We start from the raw sequence: 18,601 nt of genomic DNA on the forward strand, positions 1-18,601 counted from the left end.
TATTTATTAATGATACTGATGAAGGTATATCATGCTTAATAACAGTTATCAAGCTAAGCTACTGCAACAAGATCTAGAAATAGGCTGATGGGCTGAGAAATGGCAGTTGAAGTTCAACATTGACAAATGCAAGGTACTGCATCTGGGTAGCAGTAATTCCAGATTAAAATGCCAACTGTGTGGCATTACACTCTGAGTAGCGGAAAAAGAAAGAAACTTGGGGGTGAGGATAATGGTGAAGTCAGATACAAAGTTCTCTGAGAAGTACAGACAGACAGCCAGGACAGCTCATGGGGTTATGTCAATGATATACAGGAATTCTGCTAGCCTGGGATAAGGAGGTAATTATCCCTGTATACAAGGTCATGATTAGGCTGCATCTTGAGTACTGTATACAGGTCTGGAGGTCACATCTTAGGATGGATGTAGATCTGCTGGAACAAACTCCGAGATGGGCAATGAGATTAGTGAAGGGTGCTCTTACCAAGAAAGGCTTCAGTTCTGTAAATTGCAGCATCTGGGGCCTATGCACATACGAGAAGATCTGACTGAGGTGTTTATGGCCTTGAATGGATTGAGTAAGCTCAAAGTTGATGGTATTCTTCCTCTTGCTGAGACTACACATGAGAGAGACATAAATACAATCTGAATAAGGATGGCTGCAGGATAGATGTGCAGAGTTTGCCTTCAGCCAGCAGGTGGTTGATTGTTGGATCAAACTTTGATCTGTTGTTGTGGAAGTGGGTAGTTTAAATGAGAGGAGTGTTACAGGCCAAATGACTATATGAAGGATCATGGGGTAGAATTTTTTTCAGTGTGGTCTGTGCTTGTTGACAGGAGAGATTGCTTCTACAGGGATGGGATACACTTAAATAGAAAGGGTGCAAGAATATTTGTTGATGCTATCAAGGCAGAGTTAGGTGGGTTGGAAAACTGCTAGATTGGGGGGATGGGATTCACATACTAATGGATTAACAGAAGCTGCAGGCTTCAGTGAAAGTGATTCTTGCACTGCTTCTATTGTAATGAGCAGCAGCCTGGAAAGCAAGGTGCTAGGGATTTCCAGGACTGCTGGAGATTATCATGGAACAAGTTAATGTTATCCTAACATGGGCTATGTTAGGATAACTAAGAGCAAGAATAGGTACATGTACATGCATGTACACCAATGCTAGGAGTATAGTTAATAAATTTGATGAGTTTGAAGTGCTGGTTAAGACATCAAAGGCGGATACTGTTGGGATATCAGAGATGTGGTATCACACAGATATAAGCAATGCAGAATTGGATATATGGGGAGTACAATTTGGTCCTTATGCTCACAGCAGAACAAACACTGCCCCTTCACAAGTTGCACTGATACTTTCAAATAAATTACATCTCCAAAAGGTTAACTCCCATTTATTAAATAACCAAAAAAAAGCAAGTATAACTTCAACTACAAACAAACATAATTCAAAGCTTCCAAACCAGCATGAACATGTGCTGCAACAAGTCAGCATCCATTTTACTGCCCAACTTCAAACTAACAGAACCAACTTTTCTTCTCTGTCACTTATTCCTTTAACTTCCATTTTCTGGAACAACCTTCCTCAAAATTACAATCTACAGAAATTAAAGTCTAATGTCAACAAGTATCTTCTCATCTTTCATCCCATGCAGGGTACTAAGTACTATAGGTTCTAACACCTTCCATGTTCGGGTTTTCATGGGGGGGGGGAAAGGGTGTCAAACAAAGATTATTAGAAAGTATTTTAATTTATATGCGATACCTACTGCTAACTATGCCCCTTCTGTTTGGGAATTTGATAGTCCCTCCTGTACTAAATCTGTTTCAGCAGTCAAATATTGGATCCTCAAAGCCTTTAAGCTTAAGACTAATGTTTACGATATTTTTTCCCGAACAAATTTGGTATGGAATCTTGACTTCACCAATCTTAGGCTTGTTTGTAGAATTTCTGCATTGGAGAAACAGGATCATTACTGGTAGAGATAATATCATTACTAGTCTCAGGGTTACTAACAGCCCCACCATCATGAAGGTGGAAGCAGGGAATTTGGTTTTTGCAGAACAACTGAACTTCACTGATGTTCAGTCCACTTGATTCATAAGCATCAACCGAATATCAGTTTCATTAGTGTTTTTAGATTCCCAAGTAGCAAGCCCAAACTGTACCTGAGTGAATGTCTGCGACAAGCCTCTGGTAAAATGCTAAGTGCTACTGAGTTTTCTGTATTTTATTTGCTGGTGAAACATGTATTTTTTACTTTAATTTTCTAAATCTAACCAAATGGTTATTTTGTCACTTTTAGTATTAGTAGTGATAAATGATGCAAGAGAGCAGGCTTATATAGCATCAGCCCCAAAAAAAAAAAAAAAACCACCTTTCCATATCATCTATCAACCCCCTCTAACAGTCTGACTAGTTCTGAATTTATTCAAACTACTCACGTATACAACACCAGATAAAGAGCGTAAGGAAATCTGGTAAATTCCTTCACAAATTATAAGTTATGTGTTAGTGAAACAGGTACTGTTTTTTGTTTTCTCTTCATATATACTGTATATATTATTATTATTATTAAAACCAGCATGTTATGCAGTTAATTTGCTTATATGTAACTTAAATGCCACAGCATTGTTGAAAAATTTTTCTGATGGCAGTTCACTGGCCACTTTCATATGAATCATCAGTCAGTTTCTTTGATATACAATTTCATCCAGTGAAGTTACTTCTTGAAATATTTGGGAATATCAACCTAATTTGATGACTTCCACAGCAGATTGGATTTTCTATTATTTTATCATTATATTAAATTAGTGTCTATAGTAGAGTACTAATTATTATTTATATCACCACAATGGTTTGAGAATGCAATTTTTTGCTTGTATATTAACTGAAATGTTAAATCTTTATACAGTTTTTAACTGAATGACTAAGTATCATACAGTATTTGCACAGTTGCTATAAGAAGAGAATTTGATTAATGCATGTAAAATAAGGGGCTAATTTTATGTGTATGTGGGGAGGGAGGTTGTTTTTTGTGATTCCATTACCAGGAATATACTGCTTTAGCTGTCAGATTGACCATACAAAATTATATTTATTGAGGCAGACAGGCAGAGAATAAAATGTCTTTGGGAGGGGAAGAGTTGCATAGAGATGGTAATGATGGAATATATAGGTGATATGATAGGTGGAACAGGACCAGGGTATGTCTGCCAGGGGCAAAGGTTGATGACGTTGTAGAGCGAATATAATCTTTTAAGGGCACAAAAGGTGATATAGTTGTACACGTTGGCACTAATGATATTAAGAGTAGGAGACCGGCAAAATTACTTAACAAGTACAGGTCACTGTTGAACAAAAGCCGAGAATTAGGGTTGAATTTGAAAGTGTCTGCAATTCTGCCCAGACACGATAGGAGGGAGTATATGATGAGAGCCTTGTCGATCAATTCGGCCCTGAAAAGATTGTGCAAGGCTCAAGGGGTAGAATTTTTTTCAGCCTGGACTGTACTTGTTAACAGGAGAGATTGCTTCTACAGGGATGGGATACACTTAAATAGAAAGGGTGCAAGAATATTTGCTGATGCTATCGAGGCAGTGTTAGGTGGGTCGGAAAACTGCTAGCTTGGGGGGAGACAAAGACCAATAGATTGACAGTAGCCACTGGCAGAGGTGAAAGAGATTCTTGCACTGCTTCTATTAGAATGAGCAGAAGCCTGAAAAACAGCATGATATTTCAGAGACTGCTGGGAGCCATTGCGGTACAAGTAAACACATGGGTTGTGTTAGGGTAGCTAAGAATAGAAACAGGTGTAGGTATACTTGCGTGTACACCAATGCTAGGAGTTTAGTAAATAAATTTGATGAATTTGAGGTATTGCTCAAAACATCAAAGGCAGATATTGTTGGGATATCAGAGACATGGTGTCACACAGATATAAGGGATGCAGAACTGCAATTTGGGGAGTACAACGTCTACAGAAAGGATAGACAGGATAGGAAGGGGGAGGGGTTATGCTATTAGTTAAGAAACACATAAAAAGCAAGGAAGTGAAGCCAGTCGACATCGCTGGACAGTGCAGTGTTGGATCAGTTTGGTGTTACATAAGCATTGGGAGATCTAAATTGAGAGTAGGAGTGTGCTATAAGCCTAATGACTGATGAGTATAATAAGAAACTGTACAGGGAAATAGTGGGCCAGTAAATCAGAGAGTCTTATAATGGGAGATTTTAATTTCCCAGATATTGACTGGAATTTGGGGGCTGGTCACTCACACACTAGCAGGGCTTTTGTGGATTTATTGGATGATTGTTTTCTACATCAGCATGTTCGGGAGGCAACTAGAGGGAGTAATACTCTTGATTTGATTATCAGCAGTGATTCTTCATGCATTAAGAATCTGCAGATAAATGAACCACTAGGTGGCAGTGATCACAGTGTGCTGAAGTGGGATTTACTCAAAGAGGTAACTACCATTAGGGGTAAAGGGAAGGGTTATTGCTTCCGTAAAGGCGACTACGATGGACTGAGACAGTATTTAAATTCTATACAGTGGGACCAACTGATGATGTTACCAACAGCAAATCCAAAATGGGAAGCATTCAAAGAACTTATCTTGGAAGCTACTAGGCTTTACATACCAACAAAGAAATATTGTTCAAGGTTTAGGCCAAAATCGATGTCAGATGAACTAATGAGGCATATGGCAGAGAAGAAAAATGCATGGGATACTTACAAATTAACACATGACACAGAAGCCTATGACAGATACAAGTTGATATGCAACCAGGTTACAAAGGAAGTTAGGCAGGCGAAGGCAGATTACGAGAAATCCTTGGCAAGGGATGCAAAGAAAAACAGCAAAGAGTTCTTTACTTATGTAAACTCTAGAAGGAAGGGGATGAATCAGATTGGTCCACTTGATATTGATGGGTCAACTGTTGATGATCCTGCTCAGGTAGCTAATAAACTAAATGAATATTTTGCATCGACATTCACACATGAGGAGTTATTCAGCGAGGGGAATGCCAGAGGTGTATTCAACTCTAGCAGTAAGCTACAGAATCTTGAAATAACTGGGAGTAAAGTGGAGGAGAAACTGTTGAAGATATACACAAGAAAGGCACCCAGGGTGGATGGGATCTATCCAGTTATATTAAAGGAGGCAGCAAAGGAAGTAAGCAAACCCTTAGCCATAATTATGAGCGCTTCCTTGGACTCAGGGGATGTACCCATAGACTGGAAAAGTGCAAATGTGACCCCAATTCACAAAGGAGGATCAAAGACTGACACAAGTAATTATAGACCTGTGAGCTTAACTTCTGTTCCAGGAAAATTAATGGAGGCACTGGTTAAAGAAGCACTGCAGGATCATTTAGACAAGACTTCAGTTATAGCTCGGACACAGCATGGCTTTGTTAAGGGGATGTCTTGCCTGACCAATTTGATTGGATACTATGATGCAGTCACAAAAGAACTGGATGCAGGGAATAGCTTTGATATTATATACTTGGATCTTAGAAAGGCTTTTGATACGGTTGCACATGGAAGACTGCTACACAAATTGGAGCAGTGTGACATTGGAGGCAAATTGCTGCTATGGATAAAGGGGTGGTTGAGGGGGAGAAGACAGAGAGTGGTAATCAATGGACACTGCTGCCGACCGGGCTATCCGGGTAGGTAAAGTGCCTGCCTGGCAACCCAAAGGTCGCGGGTTCGATTCCCGCCTCGGGCTGGATATCACGATGGTGCCGAACCAACCGGTTGGTTGGATATCCCGGCCATGATACACGAAGGAAGCAAGAAAAAAAAAAAAACTGGTTCCTTCGTGTATTGATCACATCATACAAAATAAATAAAAAAAATGGACACTGCTCATCGTGGACTAATGTTATTCGTGGAGTCCCTCAGGGCTCAGTGTTGGGTCCATTATTGTTTTCTGTATTTATAAATGATATTGATGATGGTATATCAAGCTTAATGTCCAAGTTTGCAGACGATATAAAGGTTGGCAGGGTTGTCAAGGACACTACTGACACTATGCTGCTGCAACAGGATCTGGAAAGGTTGAGCAGATGGGCTGAGAGGTGGCAAATGAAGTTTGACATGACAAATGTAAAGTACTACACATGGGAAACAGCAACCCCAGAGCAACGTATCAGCTCTGTGGTACTACACTGACAGTGGTGGAGAATGAAAGGGCGCCTCCGTAGCCAGGTGGGCAGGAGCAACAGTGCGTAGCACACGCTTCTTGATTAGACCGGGGTTCGAGCCCGTGACCACCAAATACGGAGGATGCAGAAAGGCCAGGGAATGACCACCGCATACCCTCGGAGCAATATGGTCTTAGTTGCTAATGCTCCTAAAAACCAAATAAACAAACAAACAGAGAATGAAAGGGACTTGGGGGTGGTTGTGCAGGCAGATATGAAGTATTGTCAATGATATACAGGAATTTTTCCAACAGGGATAAGGAGGTGATTATTCCCTTGTATAAGGCAATGGTCAGGCCACACCTAGAGTACTGTATACAGGTCTGGAGGCCTCATTTCAAGAAGGATGTAGAGCTGCTGGAACGAGTACAGAGAAGGGCAACAAGGTTAGTGAATGGAACAAAGGGGTGCTCTTATGAAGAAAGGCTTAAGTTTTGCAAATTACAGTGTCTGGAGACTAGGCACCAGCAAGGTGATCTGATAGAGGTGTATAAAGCCTTGAATGGTTTGAGCATGCTCAATGCCAATGGGATTCTTCCTATTGCTTAGAATAATCACCTGAGAGGGTATAAATTCAAATTGAGGAAAGACAGATGTAGGATAGATGTGCGGAAATCTGACTTTAGCCAGCGGGTAGTTGGTTGGTGGAACAGACTTCCATCCCTTGTTGTGGAAGTTGATAGCCTAAATAAATTTAAGGCTCAGCTGGACAGGTATTTCGAACCAATGGAGGGGTGAAATGGGAGTGGTTTTTTTTTTTTTTTTTTTGGCTGATGCTGCATAAGCTTGCTTTCTTGCATCAAATGCCTCTACTAATGCTAATGCTATACCACAGATGCCCATGATGTGAAATAAACTGCTTAGGAAAATTGATTAAAAACAATACTTAATGTTCCTTTATTTTATTCAAAAAGTCAGGTAGTTGAGAAATTAAGAATTAATAGTAAAAAAGGCAGCTGATGCCTTCATCATCTAACGTCACTTGACAATGATACCACGAAGTTTAAATTTCATAAAAATATTTGTGTGTGCAAGTGGATTTCAGCTAGGTGGTCCCTTCCAAATTACAAAACAGCAACACTCCCAGCTATTATGTAAAACTATCAATACCAAGTATCATATAAAGAGTGACTCTGCCAGTGGTTCTAAAAGTGATTCTTGCAATGCTTCTATTGGAATGAGCAGCAGCCCGGAAAACAAGTTGCTGGGGATTTCAGGGACTGCTGGAAGTCATTGCAGAACAAGTAAATACATGGACTGTGTTAGGGTAGCTAAGAATAAGAACAGGTGCAAATAAATTTAAGGGTGAGCTGGACAAGCATTTGGAATGAATGGAGGGGCAAAATGGGAGGGTTGATTTTTTATTTATTTATTTATTTATTTTTTTTTTTTGGGCTGATGTTGCAAAGCTTGCTTTCTTGCATCGTATGCCTCTACTAATGCTAAACTTGCGTGTACACCAATGCTAGGAGTTTAGTAAATAAATTTGATGAATTTGAAGTGCTGGTCAAAATGTCGAAGGCAGATATTGTTGGGATATCAAAGACGTGGTGGAGATTTTCATTTTCAACAGTCAAACCATTGATATCAAGTGGAAATTGATCCACTTGATATCAATGGTTTGACTGTTAAGGACCCTTCTCAGGTAGCTGACAAACTAAATGAGTATTTTAGAGTTATTCTGAACTCCTGAATGAGGAGTTATTCAGGGAGCTAAATGATTTTGTAATAATTGAGAGCAAAGTGGAGAAGAAATTGCTGAAGTAAAGCATAAGAAAGGCATCTGGGGTGGATGGGATCTATCCAGTTATATTAACGGAGGCAGCAAAGGAAATAAGCAAACCCTTAGCCATAATTATGAGAGCTTCCTTGGACTCAGGGGAGATATGCAAATGTGACCCCAATTCACAAAGGGGGATCACCAAAGGGTGACACAAACAATTACAGGCCTGTTAATTTAACTTCTGCTCCAGGGAAATTAATGGAGGCAGTGGTTAAAGAAACACTGCAGGATCATCTAGACAAGGCTGCAGTTATAGTTCAGACACAGCATGAGATTGTTAAGGGGAAACCTTGTTTGAATAATTTGATTGGATACTACAATGAGGTCACAAAGGAACTGGATGCAAAAAATAATTCTGATATCATATACTTGGATTTCAGGAAAGCTTTTGCACATGGAAAACTACTGTATAAGTTGGAGTAGTGTGGCATTAAGGGCAATTTGCTGCTATGTTATTATTTGGTTTTTAGGAGCATTAGCAACTAAGGCCATATTGCTCCGGGAATATGCGTTGGTCATTCCCTGACCTTTCCGCATCCTCCGTATTTGGTGGTGACTGGCTCGAACCCCGGTCTAATCAAGAAGCGTGTGCTACGCACTGCTGCTCCTTTCCACCTGGCTACAGAGGCGCCTAATTTGCTGCTATGGATAAAGGAATAGTTGAGGGGGAGAACACAGAGAGTGATAAACAATGGACACTGCTCTTCGTGGGCTAATGTTATTAATGGTGTTCCCCATGGGTCCGTGATGAGCCCATTGTTGCTTTCTGTATTTATAAATGATATTGATAAAGGTATACAGGGTGTTTCAGTTAAACGTTTCAGAACTTCTAAGAGGGGTAGGGTACATCCTGACAACTCGAAATCATATACCAATGGGCAGAATCAAAAATTCCGAGCTTTAGTGCAGGGAATCTTAATTTCGCACAAGAACGCCAAGTTAGTAGGATGGATGATTACACGAACGCAGAGTTAGCCAATATGCATTTGGTGTACGGGGCTGCAAATTGTAGTGGGCCAGCCGCACAGCGTTTGTACGCGGAACGATATCCGACGAGACGTATTCCCAGTCATAATTTCTTTGCAAGACTGCACCAGAGGTTAGCTGAGAGAGGTTCATTTGAAAGAGCTGACAGGGACAGGGTAAGAACAGCACGGACTCCAGCCATCGAACAGAATGTGCTGCAGCATGTACAGGGGAATCCAAGAACGAGTACACGAAGTCTAGCAAACGCAGTCGGGGTTTCCCATTGCAGCATCTGGAGGATTCTCCGAGAACAAGACATGCATCCGTTTCACGTGCAGCGTGTCCAGACACAGCAACTGGAGGATTATGCACCTCGTATTGCTTTCGCACAGTGGTACCTTGGAAAATGTGCTACAAATCCCCTTTTTCCTGCTGAAGTGTTGTTTTCCGATGAGGCATCCTTCACAAGGGAAGGAATTTTCAACACGCATAACGACCATATCTGGGCGGTCGAGAACCCGCATGCAATACGACGTCGTGCAGCACAGATTCGATTTTCGGTCAATGTATGGGCCGGTATTATGGGAGATCACCTCATCGGACCTTACCTGTTACCGTGTCGTCTAACCGGACCTATCTACTTGATCTTTCTGCAGCAAGTATTGCCACAACTTTTGAGAGATGAACAGATTTCTGCATCGACGCAACAGACAATGTGGTTCCAACACGATGGAGCCCCTGCCCATTATAGCGGAGATGTTCGTAACTACCTGGATGTCACATTTGGTCAACAGTGGATCGGACGTGGTGGTCCCGTGCGTTGGCCTGCTCGGTCACCCGACCTATCATGTCTTGATTTTTATTTCTGGGGTCATATGAAATTGCTAGTTTATGACACCCCTGTTGACAATGCTGAGGAGCTGGTTGCAAGAATCGCAGTAGCTGCCGAAGAAATTCGAAATTCGCCTGGAGTATTCCAGAATGTTCGGATGTCCATGCGTCGGAGATGTGAGGCGTGCATTGTAGCCCGTGGAAGAAACTTCGAACACTTACTTTAATCCATGTACCTTTTGCTTCTTTTCATGTACTATTAAAACGATTTCTCACTTACGGTCTCTTTTCTTTATGGTGCTTCTATGTACAACACCGCTTCAGGAAAGCATTTCCGACCCCACATTGCTATATGATTTCGAGTTGTCAGGATGTACCCTACCCCTCTTAGAAGTTCTGAAACGTTTAACTGAAACACCCTGTATATCAGGCTTAATGTCCAAGTTTGCAGATGATACGAAGGTTGGCATGGTTGTTAATGACACTAATGATAGTAGGCTACTGCAACAGGATCTAGAAAAGTTGAGCAGATGGGCTGAGAGGTGGCAACTGAAGTTTAACATTGACAAATGTAAAGTACTGCATATGGGAAGCAGTAACCCCAGAGTAAAGTATCAACTGTGTGGTACTACACTCAAGTTGATAGAGAATGAAATAAACCTGGGGGTAATTGTGCAGCCAGATATGAAGTTTTCTAAGCAGTGCAGACAGTCTGCAAGAGTAGCTCATGGTGTCGTGTCAACAATATAGAGGAATTTTTCTAGCAGGGATAAGGATGTAATTATCCTCTTGTCTAAGGCAGTGGTTAGGCCTCACCTTGAGTACTGTATACAGGTCTTGAGGCCTCATTTTAGGAAGGATGAAAAGAGCTGCTTGACCGAGTACAGAGAAGGGCAACGAGATTGGTGAATGGAACAAAGGGTTGCTCTTACAAAGGAAGACTTAAGATCTGTAAATTGCAGTGTCTAGAGACTAGGCACCTGCTAGGTGATTTTATTGAGGTGTATAAGGCCTTGAATGGAGCGAATCCCATCAGCAAGCTCAATGCTGATGGGATTTGTCCTTTTGCCTATGTTAATTGTTTGAGGGGACATGAATTCAAATTGAGGAAAGACAATTGTAGAATAATGTGTGGAAATTTGCCTTTAGCCAGCGGGTAGTTGATTGCTGGAACAACCTTCCATCTGTCATTATGGAAGTTGATAGCTTAAATAAATTCAAGGCATAACTAGACAAACATTGGGAGTTAATGGATGGGTGAAATGGGAAGTTACCATTGCTAATATGGATACAAAATGCACAAACAGTACACAAACTATAACTGATCAGGAACTCAAACTAAATAGCACTGCTGAGAGTATTAGTAATGGCCACATGGTGCAAGGAATTAAAATAAATAAATAACAATAATAATAAAATAACAAAAAAATAATAATAATAATAATTAATAAATAAGAGAAAAGGAAATGGACAATCTAAGCGTTTCCCTCCTCCCACAGGTAATTATCCAGCTGACCTTTGAATTTCTCCAAACTGTCAGCCTCTACAACCCATGTAGGCAACTTATTCCAGTAATTTATAACTCTCTGGCTAAAATAAATAATAATAATAATAATTTATTATTATTATTATTACAGGTAATGTTCAACAGGAAAGACATAAATAAATTGGAGTGTTTTTACATTTCTTTACAGAAGACTTCGAAAAGCATCACTACCTATAATATATAATTGTGAACATTTTTACAATTAAATGAGAAGAGAAAAGAAAAATGATGAGATACATGCACAGAAATTTACAAACTATTTGCCAACTGCTTCCTTTAACATTTGTACATTATTTTCATGTTGGTGTTTTTAAAATCCAGGAGTTGAGTGGAAGGTAACTTGAATCAGACATCCTTGGTGATGTGTTCAATTAGTAGTTTCTTGAATTGATTTAGTGAGGTGACATTTTTGATTTTTGCAGGAAGTTTGTTCGAAGTTTTAGCACCTTTGTATTTTATACTTTTCTGACCTATAGCTTTTCTGAAAAGCGGAATCTTCAGGTTGGCTTCATTTCTTAGATTGTATGATATTTCTTCTTCATCTGTGGTTATGAAAAAGGATCTGAAGAGTGGGAAAAAGTCTGCTGTCTTTACAGAATTGTAAACAAGGATCGCCTCGGCTTTCTGCAATAGCTAGCTGGTAGATGCTCTGGAGTCTCACTTCCTTGTATCTCGAATCGATGCATTCCAGGAAACACCCAAAATTGAACGAACACATTGATTGAGAATGGAGTTGACTCTCGCAAGGTTTCCTGCAATCCAGTCTAAATATCTCACCCCTCCATAACTTGAAATTATGGCCCCTTGTTCTAGAATCATTTATAACCGTGAAAATTTCATCCTTTTCATTTTGCTTATGCCTCTCAGAGCCTTAAACACCTCAGTCAAGTCTCTTCTAAGGTGCCTAGTTTCCAAGCTCTGTAACCTACATATTCGAAGTCTTTCCTCATATGGACACCCTTTTTAGCGTCCATTTTGAGAGGCATTACTATGCAGTGTGCAGCTAAGAATAACTCCCTGTCAGAAAATAATAGTTCCTGAAGAGAATTTTTATAAACAATATTTCAATAAACTTCAGTTAATTAGAACTAAAGAATGGATGATCCCTTTCCCGTAACAAATTATACTTTCCCAAAATTATATACTTTATGCATAAAGTGTATAATTTTGTAATATTCAAGAAATGATGCTTTCGATCTTTGTATTTTACAGCTATGGACACAGGAAACTTGTGCCAATGCAAACAGCTACAGAAAATTAACACACATGTACTCATGGACAGATTATTCTAATAACACAGATTACTCATGGACATGAAAAATAACTTTTTCATACCCACGAGTAATGAACAGATAGCTTTCAAAATTGCTCCTTATCATATACTGGAAATGCTTTGCAGTATTGTAATTAACATTTCTTGTTAATTACAGTATTGCCAAAAAGTCGATTTAAATCAAAGAACACACTTTTGAAGGCAAGCACCTTGAAACTGCAGTTGATTGGAAAAATAGAATTGAAAAGCTTTAAATTTTTTACCTTCTTGATGGGGACTCTCAGGCACTCCTTCCAATGGGTAATACCTCCCAAAGTGTTTGGAGTAAATAGTGGTATTCCAGGGGGAAATATGCACAACTCTGGGAGGTGGACTGTATTCGCAACCTTTAAGTTTTCTGCAGAAGAATATGCCCAGTATTTCTATGGCTGCCTACTATCTGCAACCGCTGGTATATTTGCTGAAAGTGTTCCCCATCTACATTGATTCCCATATTTCTTCAGGCTTTTTTAGTGTTTCTCCAGCCTTTAATTACTCAGTTACAACTCTCCCTCCCACCTCTCTACCTTCTCTCTCTCTCTCTCTCTCTCTCTCTCTCTCTCTCTCTCTCTCTCTCTCTCTCTACATATCTTTTAGTTACATTTTACCTGTCATAGTGCATGCTCTATCCTGGTTCCAATGACACAGTGTCACATCATTGCATTTTGCTGTTTTATTCTTTGTATTTAATGATCCTGCAATTATACTCTTGGCTCAGGGCCATTTTTCTGCAGACTAAAACGGCATAAATATTAGAATTATGGCATAAATTAGCCAGTTATTTTATAAGAACTGGTTTACTTATGCCAGTGAACTGTCATTGATGTGGTATACGACTATGTGAACCTATGGTGTTTGTGTTCATTTTACCATTATCATTAGTTCTAGAATCCTTGAAAGCTCTAGGCTGAAGTGAATTACTGTAAAATTCTAGAATATCACTATGGTTTGCTCTGGCTCATTCATGATTTACTCATTAGAACACAGATATGAAAATAATAATAAATAAAAACATTTCATATTTCTACTTACTTTAGAATTAATTCTGGAAAACGGATCTTTTTGTTCTGACCACAGTGACAATTCCATAATATTATCCACATCTTCTCTCAATAGGTAATAGTGTTCCATGACAGCAAGAACATCTTCTACCCCTTCATTTTCCTTTTCTATAAGTGGCTTGGAAATACTGTCCCTCAACAGAGGCATATATTCCATACTCAATTCAGTCTTGTTGCCTGATATTCTGTTGGATCAACAAAACATTAATATGTGTTTTTCTCAATCTGTAAATGTTATCTCAGCAAGTGTTTTCCCAACAGCTGGTCTGTGGACTCGTGTCAATTGAAAATTTAAATTCTTTGTGTCTGCACAAATTAAGAAAAATACTAGGTCCTTAATAGATTTTAAAATTTCACATTGAAACAGTAGATTATGCATAGAGCTCACAAAGAACTTTGCCAGTCCACAAGTCCAAATGTTTGGGAATCTCTAATCTAAACTAATTTCCCTTTCCGCACAGTATGATTTTTTTTTTTTTTTGATTTGGTAGTTGTTGGCGCATCGGCATCTGTGGCCATATTGCACCTCCCAAGGTTTTTGCAGTACTTTGATCCAAGCCCGAGGCGGGAATCGAACCCGCGACCTTTGGGTTGCCGGGCAGGTACTTTACCCACTCGGCTAGCCCGGTCGGCCCGCACAGTATGATGATCTGTACCTATGGCTATAGTAGCCATGGCCAGGGCTGTGCAAAAGGGGATGCACTCAGACCCTGACACAGAAGGGGAGACCCCAAAGCATTTCATAAATGGTACAGCACATCTATAATAAAAGGCCTCCCCCCCAAATCAATGCACCTGGGTCCCTAGATACCACTGAATGCTCCTGGCTATAGCTATCCATGGCTATAGAATAATTCAATGTGACAGACTACTGTGGTTCAGAGAACTTAGGTTTATTTATTGATATCATCTTTCTTATTAAAGAATTCATCAAAATTCAGTGAATTTTATTTGCATTAAAAATAATTACTGATAACCCATACATTAAAAATCAACTCTAAATCTTTGAAAATATTACTGTATATTTTGGAGACCTGTATCCCCGACAACAAAAATATACTATGAAATTATATTGTAATCATGCTTCTAGTCATTTAATATTGGTTAATTTTAATCTGTTGTCACCTTTGTGTTCCAACCATGGAACACAAAGATGGCCACACAGCTCACATAACACTGCAACATTAAAGAAAAAGTTAATTTAACTCAGGTGTTACCAAGAATTTTTTAATACATTTCAAACCAGCTGGTCCAATGGATACTCATCTGCTTATATATACAGTTTGTTTTAGAGTTTTATGGTGCATTAGCATCTAAGGCTATAATGCGCCAAGTCAAGCTTATATATACAGTGCACACTTCTTATTGTGATCATGGATAATGTTATCACTTTTATGAAGTCCTGGCCAGATGTATGCTAATATATAGCTGACACCATGCCAAGTTTCATCAGCATGCACAAAGGCATTCTATGGGAAAGTCATGTTTAAGTTGGTGCAGTAAAATTACACCATCATGGATTCAAGCACTGAGAAAAGAGTGGCAATAAAATTTTGTTTTTAAGCCAGGAAAAGTGAAACCGAAATAGTTGCAACGGCAAGTGCAGCTTATAGATATGAAGCACTACCACGATCCAACATTTTTTACTGGTAGGGGCAGTTCCGTGAAGGTGTTCAAGACTATGCAAAGTGTGGTGTGGTTGTTCATCTCAGTCTTGAATGGGCCCGATCATTGCGTATCCTCCAAATGATAGCAGGACAGCTTCACATCAGAACGGGTACCATGCATTCGATTGTTTCTGAAGATTTCAAAAAAGGGAAAGTGGGCCTGTACTTCATAAGCATGCAATGATGACGAAATAGGAGGAGGAATGAGTTGCCACGTGCTGAGATTTGACTGAGATGGCAGACAATGATCCACACTTTCTTTAAAAAAAAACATAACTGGTGATGAATCCTGGTACTTTCAGTACGAACCTGAAACAAAAAGACAATCAGCCGCATGGGTTGGAGAAAATTCGACAAGGCCAAAGAAAATCAACAGGTTCCAGTCTTGAAAGCAGATGTATTTTCTTATCCACTTTTTTTTTTTTTGCCAGTGCAGCAAAAGCCTGTAGCTTCCTTGCACTATAAACACTATGAAAATAAACTGTTACAACTTAAATATGAACCACAACTGTTCAATTTCAGTATTCGAAAGAACAGACATGAAAAAGTTGTTCTTGCCAGAACACACTGGTTACACCCATTTCACATGCCTTCTTGCATGGCAAAATCCTCCACACTGTGTACACTGCCGCCACTACCATATTGACAGGGTTGCAGCCTTTAAATCTCTGTGTAATTCATCCAAGCCATTTGTAAACTTGAGAGAAATCTACAGTTGCTTAAAATGAATACACTTATATGATTGCTTTTGATTAATATCAGTTTCTATCAATAGATTATGAATAGGCGCAACATGGTCACTGCAGCCTTGTGCCATTAGACCTTAATAACAATGATGGGGCTACCTACCTGGTTACTTTCATTTCATGGCTACTTTCCCCATGAAGGTGTGTGTGTGTGTGGGAGGGGGGGGGGGAAATTCTCTTGCCTAGAAATATACATTCTACTTGTTCACAAACCGTCCCCTCCAAATGAAAATAAGTTCACCTGAAAACTGGATGTTGTGCAGTACCACATTTCTCTGCCTGTGTGGCAAATTAAATTTTTCTGCATATCATTTTTGAAAAGTTTATGCAGTGCTGTAATCTTTATGGGAACATTAACAAATATCCTTGTAACCTTGTTTCCCAACAATGATCAGTCTCTTACAGAAGTCCGACGTTCCAGTTGTAATGAAACCTACTGCATAAACACCACTGAGGAATCCTTTTCTGTTAAGGAGCTCTCTCTTGCCCTAGACAAGACCAAAAACAACAACGCACCTGGCCACGACCTCTCCGAGATCGAAATAGTCAAAAAGTTCAACTTCCCCAACTGCTGGAAGCAAGTTTCATTGTGCTTTATACTTAGGAAAAAAAAAAAAAAAAAAAACAACTAGACAAACCACCAAACATACACTTCTATCACCCAATAGCACTTCTTCCTGAAAGGTTCTTAAACACCTTTTTTACAGAACTGGCCTTCATTACTCAAAGGTCAACCTCCGATCACCACTACAGTTTGAATTCAAACAGTGCTCCTGTACAGAGAATGTACTGTGCTCTCTTACTACAGCTCCTGCAGATACTGACCAGAAATATCTATTAGTTAGTGTCATCAACTTCGCTGGTGCCTTTGGCACCTTATGGTGGCCAAGTGTCGTGAGGCATCTCAGGCATGCCAGTGTTCCTGGGAACCTATATCACTGCTTTCACGACTATTTGAGAAACAGACAGTTATGATCAAAACTAAATACAAGGAGTCCTCATCCATGGTGTCCAGGCCCACTGTTCAGGTCATCCATCATGGATGTACAGCTAACCACCGAAATTCTCCATGCCACACATCGCTTTTGCCAATGACCTCATTGTGCTGATAGGAGCAGACATCTATGTCCTTCTTGAAGTGAGATCAAATGCAGCCTTACGCCAAACGAAAGCCTGGTCTGACCTACACAAAAATCTTATATCCTCAACAAACCTTAGCCATCTTAATCAAAGGATCCCACAGACGTCCCCTGTTCAAAACTACTAAAAATGAACTACTGCTGCATCTCAGGAGAAAATTACTATTTGTAACTTAAGTAGCCAAAATACAGAGCCTACCAGCTCATCCTATATAGCCACATCTCTTTGACCCACAGTTAAATATGAAGTATAGCAATAAGTCTTAAAGAAAATACACCTGCTGGAATAAGGCTGCTAGAGCTAGTAGAACTCTGGTTTATACATCTAGATAATGTGTTCCAAGAAACTTCTAAACCAGATCCCCATGACTATATTCACCATCTTGTGATAGCTTTTGTAAATAGGGAAAGTAACCCATAACATATATGAATATCAAACTCCCAATATCAAATAACAAATATCAAACAACAAACTCCCAATTCAGTGGGAGTTTGTTGTTACTTTTCTTTCACGATATCTGCATCACTCCCAGTAGAATGTAGCACGTATGCTGCTGAACTGGATACAATTAAATCAGCCCCTGATCATATCACTGGTTTTCCTACTTGACAGGTCATGATTTATACAGACTATCTGAATGCACTGCAATGTAAAGCTGTACCTTTCTATCCTGTTATGAAAAATCTGATCTTGGTTGATTCAGTATGATGCAACTTGCCAATCAGTGAAATTCTGTTCGATTCCAGAATAAAAAAATTTACCAAAATGATGTTGGTTATTTTTTTTTTTATTGGCAAGGAGTGGTGCACAAAGAATTTGTGCTGGAAGGACATAGTCAACTCTAAATTTTAGATAGGTGTGATGGATAGACTATTGAAAACAATTTGGTGTGTTAGGCTAGATGTGGCCAAGTCAGGTGAATGGTCCTTGCTTCACGACAATGAAGCTTCACACAACACAACCTTCGTCAAGCAGTTTCTCACATTACAGGGCATTACAGTGCTTCACCATCTCCCATATTCGTTGGATTTGGCACCTGCTGATTATTTTCTGTTCCCTAAAGTGAAATGCAACCTGAAGGGTCGCCATTTTGATGTTTCAGAGATCCAAATGAGTGTGATGAGGAAATTAAATTTAACAGGGTGCCACAAGTTCAGTTCCACAGAGCCATCCAGACATCGTACGACCATGCAAAGAGGTGTAGAGTTACGAGGGATGTATTTTGAATAGTAAATATGGCAATAAATTATTTAGACAATGCCACTGACCATTCCACACTTGTGAAAACATTTCTGACAAAACATGGCACTTCACAGCTCAACCATC

The 18,601-nt window shown here is 39.6% G+C and overlaps 1 protein-coding gene across 4 annotated transcripts in view; it reads right to left on the minus strand.

The window, feature by feature from the left end:
* The window catches only part of Gnf1 (germ line transcription factor 1), a 397,251-nt gene that overhangs the window by 37,565 nt on the left and 341,085 nt on the right, over positions 1-18,601 (minus strand). For all 4 annotated transcript variants that reach the window (XM_090376044.1, XM_090376043.1, XM_090376042.1 and 1 more), the window contains one exon: positions 13,694-13,907. In XM_090376044.1, coding sequence (XP_090232170.1) covers positions 13,694-13,907 — 214 coding nt within the window. The remainder of the gene's footprint in view (positions 1-13,693; positions 13,908-18,601) is intronic.

The sequence above is a fragment of the Mastigoproctus giganteus genome, chromosome 6, assembly GCF_048544385.1.
Source record: "Mastigoproctus giganteus isolate SK-2022 chromosome 6, ASM4854438v1, whole genome shotgun sequence".
NCBI lineage: Eukaryota > Metazoa > Arthropoda > Arachnida > Uropygi > Thelyphonidae > Mastigoproctus > Mastigoproctus giganteus.